The sequence below is a fragment of the Hoplias malabaricus genome, chromosome Y, assembly GCF_029633855.1.
Source record: "Hoplias malabaricus isolate fHopMal1 chromosome Y, fHopMal1.hap1, whole genome shotgun sequence".
In the NCBI taxonomy this organism is placed as follows: Eukaryota; Metazoa; Chordata; class Actinopteri; order Characiformes; family Erythrinidae; genus Hoplias; species Hoplias malabaricus.
The window spans coordinates 80,684,905-80,702,330 of NC_089820.1; the positions used below are offsets into that span (position 1 = coordinate 80,684,905).

Here is a 17,426-nt window from a genome sequence, read left to right on the forward strand (position 1 = left end):
GGGGAAGCTGAGGTTCCCTTGCAGTCTTAGAGCAATCGCCACTGCGTGACAAAGGCAAAGACTTTTGCAGTTTAAGTACATTACACTGGATATCCTTCTGTAGCTAAACATTTTATCTGATTGAGGATTATACTGAAAAACTTGTGGAACTTACAGTTAAAGTCAGACCTGACAACATCTCCTGCCACCAGACTGTTGACAGTGATTTGGTAGATGATGTGGAACAGGAGGAAAGTCATACTGGCAAAGCACAGAGACTTCAGCAAACGTCCTGTATGGCCTGTAGAACAATAAAACAATATCAGGTCAAAGATTTGCAAGATTACAGAGAAGATCAACATCAAATACTCAGTCGATAACCTACTGCTATTTAAACAGAAAAAAAGGAATACAATGTACAACTATATGCAGGGAAATACAACTTGTCAGATATTTCTCCAATGTTTGGAAGAACGTCCGTATTATGGTTTAGCAGAAAATATGGTTATGTGGATGTGGGAAATTTGAACTGTATACCATGAGGGTATACATGGTTTAAATACTCTGGTTTAAATAAAAAATGAGCAGGTTTATATATTTAAACAGGTGTGGCTGTGATGCAGATGAGTTTTTATGGTGCACCAACAGCTATTTTTGAAGAGATGGTAAAATGGTGTTAAAATGATAATTTCACTGTGTGGATTTGTTACACCCCTTATTTACCACTGAAAATCATTTATTCTTTTCTCACTAAAAACAGCCATAGAGTTGAATCAAAATTTTAATATAACTCTTACACAGGACCATTTCACATTTAAATACAAGTCAGTGTAATGCAATTATCCAAAACCCCTGGTGCAGTATTCCAATTTTCTCATGTATCTTAGTTTTGAAGAAGATATCACACTACCAGCACCACTCAATTAAGTGAAAATCCAAAAACCCATGTGATTTGATTAACCATTTTTGCCCCATCTTTACACCACAGATGCCACACATCCATGTACAAAGGCCTCATGACCTTAGACAAAGACCCTGCTAGCGGCTGCTAGCACTTCTAACCTACCTTATCTGACTCAGACCTGGCTCAAACTGGTCATGGCTTCATAAAACCAAGAGAGCAATACAATTTGTGCTAATTTCCTCCTAAGTTTGCCGTTGGCAGTCCGAGAAAGGCTAGAGAATGCTCGTTAATATGAGGCTGAGGGAACATAGACTGCCAGGAGGACACAGTCCAAATTCCCTGCTAAACCCCTAAACCACATCACACCACTCCAGATGCTGCTGCTTTTGTCCCCATTAAACAAAATAACCAGTGATGAGGGAAGACTAGAATCTGAAAAACTGAAAGCTTTTTCAACCTTTTAAAGAAAATTGTTATTTAACCAATTATTTTAACAATGTAACAATTTTAAACAGTAATGACATAGTCACAGTGGACGTGCAGAAATATCTGGATGTGTGAAGTCCTGATTTTAGGATAAATGGTCAATAAAATTGAATATGCATCACAAATTCCCCTGTTTATCTAGAACTGTGAAAAAGGACAGGGAAAATGATTAGAAACATTTTAGGATATAATACTGAACAAAATACATCTACCGTATAATAGAGTGCATGTATTCACTGCATGTATTAGAGAATGTAACTACTTGTTTAAATTAACAGAATAGAATCTTTTATTTCTATTACTGACCAATCAATACAAATAAATATACCTTTTCAGCAACTGTAAAAAATGTGCATAAAATATAAAATATTCAAATGCAAGCAGTCAATTCATATTTAAGTATATAAAAGCCATATAAAACAAACAAGAGTATATGAAGGTATTCATAGTATTTTAATGCATAGTTCAAGATAGTAATAAAAACAAGTCTTTGACAACGTCCCACATTAAAAGTCGCAGAGCTTAGAACTGTACTTCCACACAATTCTAGACGTTCCCTTTAACTAGATGAGTATTATGAAGATTTTTCCTATGTGAACACCTACATAAAATCAAAAATTAAAATAATTCCACTGTTTCTGTTCAGTCCCATCATTACGTGAGCAGACATTAAAGTGCATTACAGTGCATTTCTCATTAAACCATGAATGATGATCCTTATGATCCTTGATTTTGTTATGTAAAAATATAGAAAAATATGTGAAATACTACTGATAGAAAACCAGCTTTGTAAATCAGAAAAACAAGTGTATTCATAGAGCTTAAATTACTAATAATAATGTTTTCAAATCCATCTACACCAGGCTATTGTTTCTTTGTATTTCTATTTTTCTGTTCATGACACGGTATGACAAGTAGCTCCCATACGCCAGGTGTCATGTGTGTGTTTATATGTTCATGTTTGTGTGCATTGTGTGCTCTATTTATCTACAACACAGGTTACTGCACCTATTCTTAAAAATGTCCCTTCAGGGGAATGTTCCATCTCATCAGACAGATGTGAAACACTAATACAACTTCTGTCATAACCCTTCAACACACAAACACACACACACACACACACACACACACACACAATCAAATTAAATCCATTAATCTATGCATTTTGCAATGTCATAATTTACAATAAACTAGTATGAAACATCATGACGGGATAGTTTATTGTTTTAATATATATACTTATTTAATGTTAATAAATCATTAACTACTGAACACACACTACTATATGATCTGAAGTACTAGCATCAGTTGTGCCTTACATACATTTTAAATTAATTAATGATCAAATGTGTGATCACAGAGTTTACAACTTGTATTAGACCAACTTATTACAACTTGCTATATCACCTTATTAACTCCTCACTGATCCTGACACACCTGATCAGCTCATTATCAACCCCTTACTGATCCCAACACACCTAATGCAGCTAATTTGTAAAGTGAATAAACGTTTTTTCTGAATAAACGTATATATTTGCAAGCATGAACTCATCTGTAATTTAACTAATCAAAACAAAAATTGGCAACAGAAAAAATTGGAAAAACATATAAAACATTTATGATGTGACTATGTTTGCATTAGGTAATGTGAAAATATGCTAAGCATTTGTCAGTTTAACTTAAAGGGGTGGTTTCCCAGACAAGGATTAAGCCTAGTCCTGGACATCCCATTGTCATCTAGGATTTCTGAGACTATTGTCTCAGTGCAAATACCCAGCCACTGGCAATCCACTCTGAATTTTTTTGTCTGTATTAAAGCTAATCACGCTATTCTGCAGGCTACTGCAAAAACAAATAATAATAAAACAAACAAACAAATAAATACTAACTACCTAATGATATAATGATTTAACTCGTGCTGTCAAAATTAATGCCTTACCACACATGGGAGTTTAACACATTATTTTTTTTTTACTCTAATTATTTACCAAATCTTTGTCAGACCTTCATCTCATAATTCACTCTTTTTTACAGAGTCTAGTGACACATTATCAGTGTTATCTAGCGATGTATACACTGTATGGCTACCGCTGAGTTCAGATGGACTCAGATACATTGTATTTGTGATAAAATATGTATTACATCTCATAACTAACCCCTCTACTTACTCTTCTCTCTCCCTCTCTCTCTCACACACACACACACACACATAAACACACAGTTGGTCACAGACATTAATAGCAATAATGATTACTTACACCTAACCGTAACATCAGTAACCAAATGTAAATTATTTCAATTAAGTTTTTCACATTAAAGTACCATTCATTCATTCATTGTCTGTAAGCGCTTATCCAGTTCAGGGTTGTGGTGGGTTGCAGCCTACCCGAAATCACTGGATGCAAGGCTGGAACACACCCTGGAGGGGGCACCAGTCCTTCACAAGGCAACACACACACACACACACACACCTAGGGACACTTTTGAGTCACCCATCCACCTGACAACGTGTGTTTTTTGACTGTGGGAGGAAACTGGAGCACCCGGAGGAAACCCACACAGACACAGGGAGAACACACCATACTCCTCACAGACAGTCACCCGGAGGAAACCCACATAGACACAGGGATAGCACACCACACTCCTCACAGACAGTCACCCGGAGGAAACCCATGCAGACACAGGGAGAACACACCACACTCCTCACAGACAGTCACCCAGAGGAAACCCACGCAGACACAGGGAGAACACACCAACTCCTCACAGACAGTCACCCGGAGGAAACCCACGCAGACACAGGGAGAACACACCACACTCCTCACAGACAGTTACCTGGGACTTGAACACTTCGAAAAAAATTTTAAACGATAGAAAATGTCAATATCGTTATTATTATGATATTCTGTCATGTTTACGTAATGACATCATGCAGTTACACGAAATATAGCGTACATTCCTTACGTGAGTCATTGAGGCACAGTGACAGGTAAGGTGGAAACTTGCTCTGTGTTCAAATATTTGCTCCAAAAGAGGATTGACTTCAGTCATGTGGAGGTGGTTTGGATGTAAAAAATATCAATATTCAAATATTTTTTATACAATGTCAGAATCTTGGTAAGTTACAGTTGTTTACATAATAAGCAGATGTTTACACATTAATTTGTTGCTTCTTCTGAATGTTTGAAATTGTTATATTTGTACTATAAACTAAAGTAAAATTTAATTAATTTAAGACTCCGGGTGACTGTCTGTGAGGAGTGTGGTGTGTTCTCCCCGTGTCCGCATGGGTTTCCTCCAGGTGCTCCGGTTTCCTCCCACAGTCCAAAAACACATGCTGGTAGGTTGATTGGCGACTCAAAAGTGTCCGTAGGTGTGAGTGAAGGTGTGAGTGAATGTGTGTGTGTGTGTCTGTGTTGCCCTGTGAAGGACTGGCGCCCCCTCCAGGGTGTATTCCCGCCTTGCACACAATGATTCCAGGTAGGCTCTGGACCCACAGCAACCCTGAATTGGATAAGCGGTTACAGATAATGAATGAATGAATGATTAATTTTAATTTAAATATAATTAATATTAATATAACATTTATTTTGTTGAAATAGTGTGTTCTTGAAATTAATAAAATTATTTTCAGTGTTTTTTTCATATCGCCAAGTATATCGTTATTGCCAACATACACTGAAATGTTGTGATATTATTTTAGGGCCACATCGCCCACCCCTACACTACACATTTATCTCCTTCCTAAAAATACAAGGAAGTACTAGCATTTTAACTTTATTCTATTTTTTTATTAATAGACATATATATAAACAAAATTCCATTGTGTTGATCTCACATAGATACTTATATTGTGTTTACATATCCATTAATAAAAGCTTCAGTCTTAAGAAGAGACAATGCCATTAATCATGATTTATTGCAACAAATTATTTAGTTAATTTATTTAATCAATCTGCAGCCCCTATATTTAACCTTTTAATAATGGGATTTTATAAAGTGACATTTTCAGTATTCTGTCACGCTGTATCTCCAAATCCCCAGAGTACAAACACTTAACTTTATACTCTATGGATCTGAAAATGTGTTATGTTTCCAGATTATATATGCGATTATATAATGAGACTTCAAAAAACACCATGGTGAAGTGCATTTCCTTTACAATGAACCAAGGTCTCTTTAACTATTTATGAGGAAATAAGTGGTCCACTTTAGAAACTCCCATCCTTTTCCCCTCTCTACTGGTTCTATGAGACACAATGCAGTAATGTCTCTGCCCTTCCTCTGACCACTCTGACCACTATGTCTTTACAGAAGTCACTTAAGACTACATTCCTATAGTGCTTCAAATGTAGGACTAATGATCTTTTTTATGCTTGGGGATTATTATTGCCATTCATAGCTGTGTGCATTGTGTATTTTCTCCACTGCCCTAGCCTGTTGAAATAATAATAATTATAATAATAGAAAAAGAGTGGTAGACATGAATGAAGCTGCTGTGTTTATTTTACACTTAGCTGATGTCCTTATTTAACCTGGGTGTAGAGGTTCTTCCCATGGTTTCACAAAACAAAGCTACAAAATTTTAATCAAGGGAGGTAAAATGGCAACATGTTAGTGGAACAATGCAGTGTCCTTTCCCAGACTCTGGACAGCTCTTAAATAATTACAGTTTAATGAGCTTTATATCTTTAGTGTAACTATAAAACACTAAAAAACTTCAAGCTAAAGCTTCTTAGATAAATGTTAAATAAAACAAAAAGGTAAGAAGAAGTATGAATAAACACAGCTAGAGAATTACTGTCATGAACTTGCTAGACACGGTGACAAACAGAGATACATTAGAAATGAATGAAATGGCAATTATATCAGCGTGTCTTCTGTGTAGACAAACATACATAAATATTTTATAGGGAATAAGTACATCATGTTCTTTTTCAGTAACTCAATCTGATGGGCTAAAAAAAGCAATCTAAACAAGTGTAGTTCATTTCTTAAAGGGGGCATATTATATGCCAATTCTCAAGTGCCTGCACTCTGCCTAAGGTGCAGCACAAAAATGAGAACAGCTTGTTTTATCCCATATTAACTGGCTTAGGCAGACCCCAAAAAAACCACCTGCTTATATCACAACTATGTGTGTATTCATTCCCTAAATATAAACACATTTTATAAGACATTTTAATATGCATTAAAAGTAAACAGTCTATCACTCACAATGTAAAGAGATCTGAGCTATTTTACATCAGCCCACTCTAAATGACACGTCTGTTTACTCAGTTACTGAATTGAAATATTAATAAATCTCCCTTAAAATGATGTAAGCCATTCAGATTTCATCCAGTAAACTGTCTCCAAGCAGCAGTAAGAAATGCTCCAGACCAGACATTTAAGAAATATAATATGTCCTAACATAAATTGTGGCCATTAGTTAGTGCTTCACATTTACAACATTCACCAGAATTGAGATTAGTGTGAGCGCAGCAGTCCTCTCACTGAAGCTGCAGCTGTGCAGTTTTAGATATATGCCTCCAATGTCCTGCCCACAAACTGAAATCAAGATTTAAACTGATTATGCCTCAGACTATCGTCATACTACTGGCCGGTTCATACCTATAGGTCAGTGGTAGGAGCAGCTCTGGAGCGGTTCAAGGGAAGGTTAAAGCAGAACACACTCTGTTTCTAGCAATAAGTGACTTTATATTAGTGACTTTAGCTTTGGAGGTTTATCTTTAAGGTATATCAGCGTGAATTGTATGTCTGCATTATGTCTGAAGACAAAATAATGTGATCATTTATTATTGATTCACAGTACTAAAAGTAGTTCAACTATCTTTTTACATAATTCCTCAATTTCGCAGGTCTGTGGTAAGCATTGGAATTGTAGTAAAATAGAGTAGCTCTTACCCTGCATAGTCTTGGTTGTGGGCTCTGGAAACAGTGGGATGAGCAGGAGGTAGATCAGGTACACCAACGAGAGACAATTGTACCTGAACAGACATGCTGAAGAGAAGACACAGAAAAGAAGATAGAAAGGTTAATAGAGGTGTACTGTAGAATCAACACAGCAAAGTCATACTGCACAGTTTCTAAATTCAGCAATTAAGGTTTGCAGTACATAACCTGTGGTTAATTAAGCCTTTCATGGCTCTGCCAGGTAATATATTGCTCTGGTGCGTTTCCAAGAAAAGGGAACAGAGTATAAAGCAGCCAGAGCCAACGATTATATTAAGATAACGTAAAGTAATGCCCTTTGCTACAATGCAACCTTAAAGAAACTGTAGAAAAAGGTGAGGAAAATAATAGGAGTTAAATAAACCCGTGTCACAGCAATGAAAATGATATCTTACCATTATCTAATTAAAATTACTGTTAGCAATATATTATTATGAATAAAAACACTGAATGTTTAGTACAAGAGACAGAGCTACAGGAGTCTGGGATTGTGGGTCCCCCTCCGTAAGGTTGTGACCTCTTTGGGACACTATCTATTAGACGTTTGGTGTGTTCTCCCTGTGTCTGTTGGGGTTTCCTCTAGGTGCTCCTGTTTCCTTAATCCAAAAACACATGCTGGTTGGTGAATCAGCTATTCATTTATGTGCCCATAAATGTGACTGTGTGAATGAATGTGTGAGCATGTGGTGCCCTGTGATGGCTGTCCAGGGTGGGTTTCTGCCAGGGCCGGTGCCAGAGCAAATACAGTGTGTGTGTGTCATATATTTTAAAGGGGACAGTGATTCAAGTGACACATACTGTTCAAAGTGAACTGCACTTTTAAACTGATTGTTAATTTGCAGTCAGTAATACCATTAACTTGCTTCAGTTGGACCACACTACAACCTAGTCTTGGGCAATATGAGCGCAAATCGATATGACGATTAATTTAACATTTTACCACAATTAGGATTAATGAACGATTATTAATGTTGCTGGGAGCTTGTTCCTCTCATTTTGTCTCTGCATTTACTTCTTTTTGTTCAGTGTCGTCTTAATTACAGTCAAAAACAGCACGTCCAAACCACAGACAATGTGTTTTTTATTGGTACTAGCTGCTTGAGTCGCTTGATCGGCCTCTGTGTTTAGGTTGCTTCCATTTGGCAGATAGGGGCAGAATCATGTGACTACAGCTTTGTAGCGTGATTTTAAAAAGACAGTACATGAACACGCAATGGGGACATAACAGAATAAAAATAATTCATATAGACAAGATTATCAAAGACAATTCATTTTCAATTAATTGCCCAGCAATACTACAAACAAATCTGACACCAGGCTCACAAACAAAGGCACGTTATTGGAGCAATTTACAAGATAAACGTCACACAGTACAAACAAAATCCATCACTACACGCTAAGTAAGCCCATCCCAAGCCTGGTTCCTGCTTTGTGCCAATGCTTCTGGGTAGACTCCTGACGCACCACAACAATGAACAGGATAAAGCAGATAGAGGAAACAAATAAATAAAGGTTTGGACATGTTGGACGCCAACCTGAAGAGTACCTTATTCACACTGACTGAGAGAAACACACAAAGAAACACCAGCTCCTCACAGCGTATCAAATTGCTTTATCTACACAGTACCACATGCTATCATCCCTATTCACAGTGACTTACAGTTACTTCTATATACAGGCCTGTCCCTTTTTTCTCTCTCTCTCTATGTTTGGCTAACCTGTGCTGTCTCCACATCTCTGCTGTTAAAATTAAGTTAATTATAACTGCCCAGACACAATATTTTTGAAAATGACTATATATGAACAACATTGATCAATGTTTTACAGTCCAAAATATTCATATACAAACGTTAGAAACAAGACATACCTGTAATCTTAAATTTCATCTTTATTTTCATGATAACTATAAGACTTTTTTTCTAATGTTATTATTATAACAGCATATAAAAGGTTTGTGAAGCCTTTGAGACAATGTACATATTTATGATATGGTGAATTAATTTCTTTCAGCAGATTGAATCAATGCAGCTTAATGCAGCGTTAAGTTATTGTGAATTTATGCAGCGTATCAGTGCTGACATCCCACTGATCAGACCTTTAGTCATGGTTATTATAAAAGACACTAGGGCGATACCATTATAACTTGTAAAAACACTATGTGGTATGTTATATGTAGGTGTATAAAATGACTGAAATAACTATTACTACTTCAACAGAATTTAAAATGACCAAATCCTACGAAGTTACAAATCCAATCACAGGTAGCCAAGCAAGTGCTAAAGCAGCCTTCCACAGAATTAGAAGCCTATATCCCCTCTCGGCTCTCAAGTACTTGAACGGCTAGGAAGCATTGCCATCCAGATGGTGGCAGCTGGAGGATAGCCTCAATCCCACTATTTCACCTCTAATTAAAGTAAGTTATACTGCAAGTTTAAATTCCTTTATGTATCCATTCTCTTGTAGCTCTTCCTGCCATTTTCAGATTCTGCAGATTTTAATTTGGTATTAATTTTAACCCAAAGCTTAACTCTTACTTAATGCTGTATAACTTATTTTAATTACTATTGCATTGGTTTCCTCCGGGTGCTCCTCAGTCTAAACACATGCTGGTAAGTGAACTGGCTATTTAATAGTGTGTGTGTGTGTGTGTGTGTGTATGTGTTTTATGCCCTATGATGGATAGGTGTTGCATTCAGGGTGTGTTCCTGCCTTGTTCCCAATGATTCTGTATAGGGTCTTGACCCACTGTGACCTGGGAGTACCTGGAGGAAAGCCATACAGACACAGGGAAAACACACACCAAAGTGCTCACAGATACTGAACCGATGTATTAAAGTTGTGTTGATTCCTTAAACACATCTTCCTGCACAGGTCATATCCAATATGTTACATTTATCAAAGAAACAGATACTGGTCACTGCTTTATCGATCAGTTGGTACCTCTAGACAAATGGAAAGTTCTGGTATTTTGAGACCCTCACACTTCAGCATACTTTCAAATGCAGACCTGCCAAATATTTAAACATTTATAAATTCCCAAAAGCAGTAATAAAAATATATATTCTCCTCACTAGGTCTAGTTTAGAAACGGTTGGTTTGGCCACAGATACAGCAACCCGACTCAGGAATAATAGATGTCTTTTAAAAATTGGGAGCCATAGCAGCTGTTTGCAGTGTTCAAACCTATGTGGTCTAAAAACATTTAAACCTCTAATGTTTAGGTAACATCAAACACCTTGTTATAGAACAAGAACTTTTTTGACCTTGCTACAGTATATCAGACAAATTATAAGAACTTTAAAACAATGTTCAGCTAAATAGGCAACATGAGGAACATTTAGACATTTAAAACCTACAATGCATACTGTTGTTGAGATGTCATGCCTAGCAAATATAAATGGGAAATGATAGCGCTGCAAAAAAAACAGCTGCAAATTTACAGCAAAAACCCTTCAGCAATGTAATGTATACAATGAATGCAGCTGAATTTGAAAGCAATGTTGCATGCTGAAGAATACAGCCCCATGAATAAATTAAAATGCTGGATTTGACTTTAAACTCTGTTTTTTTGCATTATTATTTGGATGTACTTTTATTGGAGCAAGCCAGCCACTGCCAGGCTACATCATGCTAAGGCTACAACGGTTGAGAGATGGTCCGAAGCTATTGCTTTGGTTAAAGACATATTGGCTGACTTGTGAAATTGTATGCAGTGTATAACATTCTTTCACTCGTTTCCCCCTTTTGCTTTCTCCCTCACATGTGCGTCTTTGTTTCTTTTTCTTGTTTGCATGTGTTATGTGTGGAAAAAAAGTATAATAAAAAAATATAATCACAAAAGAAATTATTATAAAATGCTGGATTTGACAAAAATGATCTGTTATTTCTAGAGCACTACACTTACATCATTTAAATTCATGAGGTATGCTCATTGCCTTGCACCAAGTTGTCCTTGTTTAACATGTTTTTCTTAACCCAATGAAGATGATTTTAACTGCTTTGTTTTTCCAGACACTTTGGTGTTGTATGTTTCATTTAACAAGCTCATCCCATAGTAGCATATTATAGCAGACACTGGGCTATGGCCAGAGTTGTGAATTAAGACTGGTATAAGTACATGTAACATCCAGCTTTCCAGTCAGCAGTTAGCAGTCTAGATCTAACAAATAATCATACAGAAATATATTATGGTGCAACAGTCCTGTATATAAATAATGCCTCCCTAGAGTAAAGATCTGTATGTAAGAAGCTGCATACCAAGCTAAAAGCAGTGTGTTTTAAATATAAACTAAAGTGTCAGTGCTGTAAAACCAGCACCATACTATTACTTTCAATTAAAAATTAAGTATTTACAAAAGATCCCATGGTATTTAATAAAAGCATACGACTGTAGAAAAAAAAGTACAGCATCCATCAGCTTACAATATTTTTCATTATAAGAGGATCTTAACACTGCGTATGTGAAAACAAACAGCAAGTGATGTTCATTAAGGATTCACCGAAACAGCAGATCACCTACTGAATGTACAAATGGCCCCATATCTCACAAGTCATTGTGTTCTATTCATACTCATCATCCATGTAGATTCTCTGTCTCTTTTTTACTATGGAACATTCCTATGAAAGACCTCTGTTCAGCCCCACTTTAAAAAAAATCAAATCATTAAATATTAAAGGTGTGTTTACGATAATGGGCAGTCAATTTTTCTCTCCTCTGATGCCACATTATTAATTCATGCGGTTAAAGCGACTTTCCAGCGATTAATGGGGATGCACCACAGATTGGTGAGATTGCTTTCTGAGGAAAAAGAACAGATTTTTCACCTGTCAAGCAATACATTATCGGCCTATGGTGTTGAGTGGGTCTTATCTACAGAAAGCCCCATGCTCACAATGAGAGAGTGTGTCTCAATCTTATGAGTGACATGGGCTTAATTATGGTCAATTGTGGCCAACGTACATTAAATAAAGACCTTCAAAATGTACAATTAAATGGCATCGTGTCATTTATTACACATAAAATTAAATGCTCTGTGTTTGATGCCTAATGGATTACAGGAACGTATATTAACACAACGCGCAATATCTTGAGTCTAGTTCAATAACTGTGTTGGCAACGTGCTCAAGATTTCCATTTTGCTTTTTGTCAGAGATGAATACTGGCAGTGATGAAATCTGTCTACTGTTAAAGACTGAATGTGCCTGAAAACACCCTGTGAGATTTCTGGACATGAACTTGTGTATATTCTGTTTGAAAGAACACAATGAAACAAGGTTAGTTTTAACATTTACTTGATTCAAATGTGTATACCGTTTCAAAGTAATCAAATACACCACATCAACATAACTATTGGCAAAAATATGGTAAATTATGATATTGTGAATTAAGCATTCTTTTTAAGTATGTCATTTTTAACTATGTAATATTATCAAATAAGGAACACAAGTGATGTACTATGTTGTCACTTATCATAGGACACCTTTTCTTTCTTTCTTTTGTCATGTAAGTCTTTGTCAAAGTATGTTTTTACAAAATAACATTAAAAAAAAAAGCATTTTTATAACTGAATCATTAACTCCAGTGGCCTTAATTAGTCATTTAAACAACCACATTTTCTCTCAGTACTTAGCTTTAAGGGAGTGTATGATTACAGTCCAAACACACACAGCCTGCGTACATGGCTCAAAAGATTTCACCAAAAAACTGCCACCTGATTCTGAACTCCACATGTAGGACTCTGAAACTCAGAATGTAAGATACTTACAAAGTGAGCACAATGATATTTTACTTCACATGTATTTTGTCAGTTATTTTTCTGCTGGAAAGTTAAAGAAACAAAAGAAAACCTAAGAACCAGTATGTTTAGGTAATCTTTTCCATTAGTAACTTCCTCTGTTTCCCTTATGAATTGAAAAAACAATTTAAAGGAACCTAATGGTTAAGCAGATGACCTGTGACTGGCTCAAAAGGCATTTCGTGCGTTTTAAATGGAACTCACTGAAAGTACTGTTTAAGTAACTATTTGATTCAGTGCGTAGTGATATATTACTCCCACACTAATTAAACGAATGTAGCTGTCTAACTGTCTTCCACTTTAAATATATTGTATAAAATATTATTATATTAGAGTCATGAATGTACACTCTCGAATAAAGTATATTACACATTTGTGTTGAGTATAGGCGATAATTTTTCTCTTAAAGCAGCCCTTGTGTCAATTCCCGTTAGAAAATGTATGGGTATCAGGTTCTACCACAGGTTTCTAGAGTATTCCCTCAAGGACCTCAACTTGTCCGCGCTCACTCACTGACACAGAAACTTTAAAGCACGAGGTTATGAGGTAAAATTCAAATAAAACGCCTCAATAAGTCCTCAGTTAAGGTATTTGGATGTGAGGATTTTTTATACTCACCTGCCGCCAGGCAAAATGGCAGCATAAGTCTGAAGATGAGCCCACACACAACCTCACTCGCCATGGCCCGGATTCCCTCACAACGTCAAAAACTCAGGAACCTGCTATCCGCTTAGTTACAGATAGAGAAAACGGTCGTTTTCGTTCTCTCCTGGAACAAGCCGACATCGCGCTACATGAGTCTCTCAGTGTTTTCTATTTACATTTTGGCTATTTCCCCATTTTCCATCTCATTTCCAGTAAATAAGAATGACTACTTTATCGCTGACATTTTGTGGTAAGAGCTGAAAAAGACTTTTTTTTTTCTCGTTTATCACCGGCGAGGACGGATTCAAAATTAACGGTCAACCGACTTTTTCTGGCAACGGCTCCTCCTCAGATGCGCTGCCCACTGATAAAACCAATAAAAGTTCACTTTCTTTCGAGGCTTGAATAAATATCGTGTTTTACATCACAACGTTAAAAGAAAAGGCTTCTAAAAGGCAAATTTCCTTCGCTCTTCTGTAACAAACTCCAAGAGACTGCCTGAGAGCCCACTGAGGGGCAATAACAAAACAGCTCATACGCCATTCTCCTCACAACCAATGAGAAGAAGCGCGTTCAACTCTGACTCCGCGATTTTTCCCCCCACCCGTTTTCCGGTGAAACCTGCGACTAAAACATTTCAGCGTCCATTCTTAAAATATCTAACTCTAATGCACTCTGAAACAAATCAGTATTTCTTTTTCACTTGAGTTAGTGTTTCCTCTAATAGCTTTACAAAGGTTTATTTCATGTATTCAATTTTAAATATATATTTGATCACAGTTCAATATTTTCTAGTCCAAAATCCATTAGTGAGTTAAAGGTGACGTTTGAAGGGAAAAAAATGTGTGTTTTTTTATTTAAATAAAATATAGAAGATGTTTCCTCACCAGTTGCTAGATCTCCAGTCTGTTTGCATGATGTAGACTGGTCTAATATGTTTATTAATCCCCAGTGTCTATAAAAAAAACTCAATCCAATGCTCTCTCTCTCTCTCTCTCTCTCTCTCTCTCTCTCTCTCTCTCTCTCTCTCTCTCTCTCTCTCTCTCTCCTCATGGCAAAGGCATCTGGAATATACTCTAAACGTTGAAAATCATGAACTGAGATAAGGGTTAGTATTGCTCTATTCCTGCTGTGAGCGACATCTTACAAACAACTTCAGCCACGTGCAAACTACAGTCATTTGTTTCCCCTCAAATACACTGCTCCACTTGAAAACAATGTAAACAATGTAAACCTGACAGCACACAAAGCACACTTTGTCTTCATTGAGCACGCATGGATCTGAATATGCCAATAGTCCCTGACTCTCTCAGTGCTTACCCCTCCACTACTTGGCTTCAATTTAAATGTCCCTGGCAAGTTGACAGGGTTAGGTTTATCACATAAAAAGTCCTGTCTGTTTATATTTTTCCAGTTTGAGAGTTTTTTTGGAATACAGCACTCATTCTATTAAAAAACACTTCATTTTAAAGGAGTCTTTAAGTGATTGTTAACAATAACGTATTGTAAAATAAGATATTGGTGCTGAGATTTATTAAATGAATGTTTCCTTAAATTGTGATTTTAGTTTGAAAATACTTTCATATAAAAGCAAATCATTTTTAAGAATGATAAGGGCTAAACACCCAACTGTAGAATTACTGATAAACCAGTAGTCAGTTATAGTGTATATATGGCTATATATGGTATATGGCTATATTGTACAAACCAATCACAGCGCCCGGGGGGCGGGGTTTGTCTTAAAACGGGTAGGGAAAAGGGAATTGGGTAGCGCTAGCATTCAGTAGGAACTTCGGCTCATTAAAAATGAGAACTTCCAAAGAAAGGCTACTCCTGTTGGCAGCCTTCTTCCAGATTTATTTTCAGATAGTCTAATTAACATGTAACATAAATAGTTTCTCTGCCACATTACAGCCATTTTTCCGTCTTCCATTTTCCATTTCCGATTATCAGCCTGTTGTTGAGTATTCAAATGGCTTATAAGAGTCAAAAAAATAAAAGCAGCCGAAAGGGAAGTCATTCACTTTGCCAAGAATGTAGACAAACAATTATCCTATCTTTGTCTCAGCTTACAACACAATGGACCGGCTGAGAAACAGGCCTTCAATTTAGACCATTTAATCTGAAGTGAGAGTTTGACCTCCATTTGTTTGGGCTTAATAGGTCACATATATGGCAGGTCTACCTTTACCAAGGTTCTCCAGCAGTGTCCCTAAACAAGTCTCAAGAGACCTGACATGATGGGCTGCTTTCCCAGACACGGATTAAGCCCGGTCTCTGACTACACTGCAGGGCCGATGGTGAATCACCATTAGAAATTCAGTTTAGTCTAGGCATATTCAGGTTTAATCTGTGTCCGGGAAACTGGCCCTATATGACACAGGGAGACTAATTTGTAAGCTATCAAAATTGGTGCCAGTTCTGTTAAATGACCTGTAAATGGAGGCCCTGTAAAATGTTGATATAAGTGTATTAAAGCCAAATATTCCCTATAAATAATGGACACATCCATCTCTCCCTTCTCTCAATCTGTCATGAAATCATGAAATAAAACAGGTCGAAATATAGCAAGTTTAAAAAGCACCGCATTTCATTTACTCTAGACCAGTGGCAGATGCTGGTCTTTCAAGGAGGGGAAGCTCAATTTCGGCCTACATCATAAAATGTGTCGGTTTATTTATACGTAAATTCTACCCAAGAAAAAGATCTGTGACCCTGTCGTACCAACAAGGCGTCTTTTCCAGGGACTTGACTAGTGTCCTGTCAATGGCCAGCAGAGCTAGGCTTAAACGGCCTTGGCCCATGTGAAGTGTGTCCGCCTGTGAGTGCTTTGTGATGGTGGAGGGGCTCAGCAGCACCCGCTGGACAGAAACTGCGATAGAAGTCAGAAAGAGTGATAGAAGTCAGTCTCCAAACACAAGCAGCTACAAAAAACCCACCAGAAATAGAAGCTCAATTTGTCACTAGTCGTTTTTAACAAAGAAAATGCCGCTAAGAGGTTTAAGAAAGTCTGGTTCAACTCAGAACAGAATGAAAATGTAATGCTCCCACAGATCTTTACACCAAAGGATCGCTGATTCGCTCATTTCGCTGTCAATCAAAAAGGGATTCAGCCTCAGACAGATCATCCAATCATCAGGCAGAAGCTGAGCGTCCGGGCCAGCCGAGGTCAGCCCGCTGCCCCATAAACCCCCAGAGACGCTGAGCGTCCGATGGGCGGGACAAAGCCCAGCATTTATCCAATGACTCGTCTCGTTTCGCTGCACTTCGCTGCTTCGCTATTGAACTCTGTGGACGCTGTTTAAAGCACCGTGAAGCTGCAGGAAAGCCGCGTGATAAGAAGCTGATTCTGAACAAAAGTCGAGCGCGTTGTAGGGCATATTTATTCACTGACATGTACACACAACAGAATATATTTGATCACTTAATTTTTGACATTTTAGGGGAAGCTGAGCTCCCCTTGCAGTCTTAGAGCAATCGCCTCTGCTCTAGACATTAACTAAGATATTGATCAATCAGGGATTTTTCCAGCACGGATCTTCATAAAAGAAGCAATCATTTGCAATCAATGGGAAATACATTTTGAAGCCAACATTGAAACCACTGTCAGGCAAAGTGGGATAAAACACTCAATCGTTCAGTCAATTTGTGAGGTGTGCTGCAAG

At 37.2% G+C, this 17,426-nt stretch overlaps 1 protein-coding gene across 3 annotated transcripts in view; it reads right to left on the reverse strand.

Moving 5' to 3' along the window:
- Positions 1-14,300, reverse strand: part of LOC136677933 (piezo-type mechanosensitive ion channel component 2-like) — an 80,662-nt gene extending 66,362 nt beyond the window's left edge. For all 3 annotated transcript variants that reach the window (XM_066655652.1, XM_066655653.1, XM_066655651.1), the window contains exons 1-3: positions 13,735-14,300; positions 7,274-7,369; positions 155-280 (exon numbers count right to left, since the gene is read on the reverse strand). In XM_066655652.1, coding sequence (XP_066511749.1) covers positions 155-280; positions 7,274-7,369; positions 13,735-13,798 — 286 coding nt within the window. In that variant the 5' untranslated portion in view covers positions 13,799-14,300. The remainder of the gene's footprint in view (positions 1-154; positions 281-7,273; positions 7,370-13,734) is intronic.
- Positions 14,301-17,426: the final 3,126 nt, after the last annotated feature.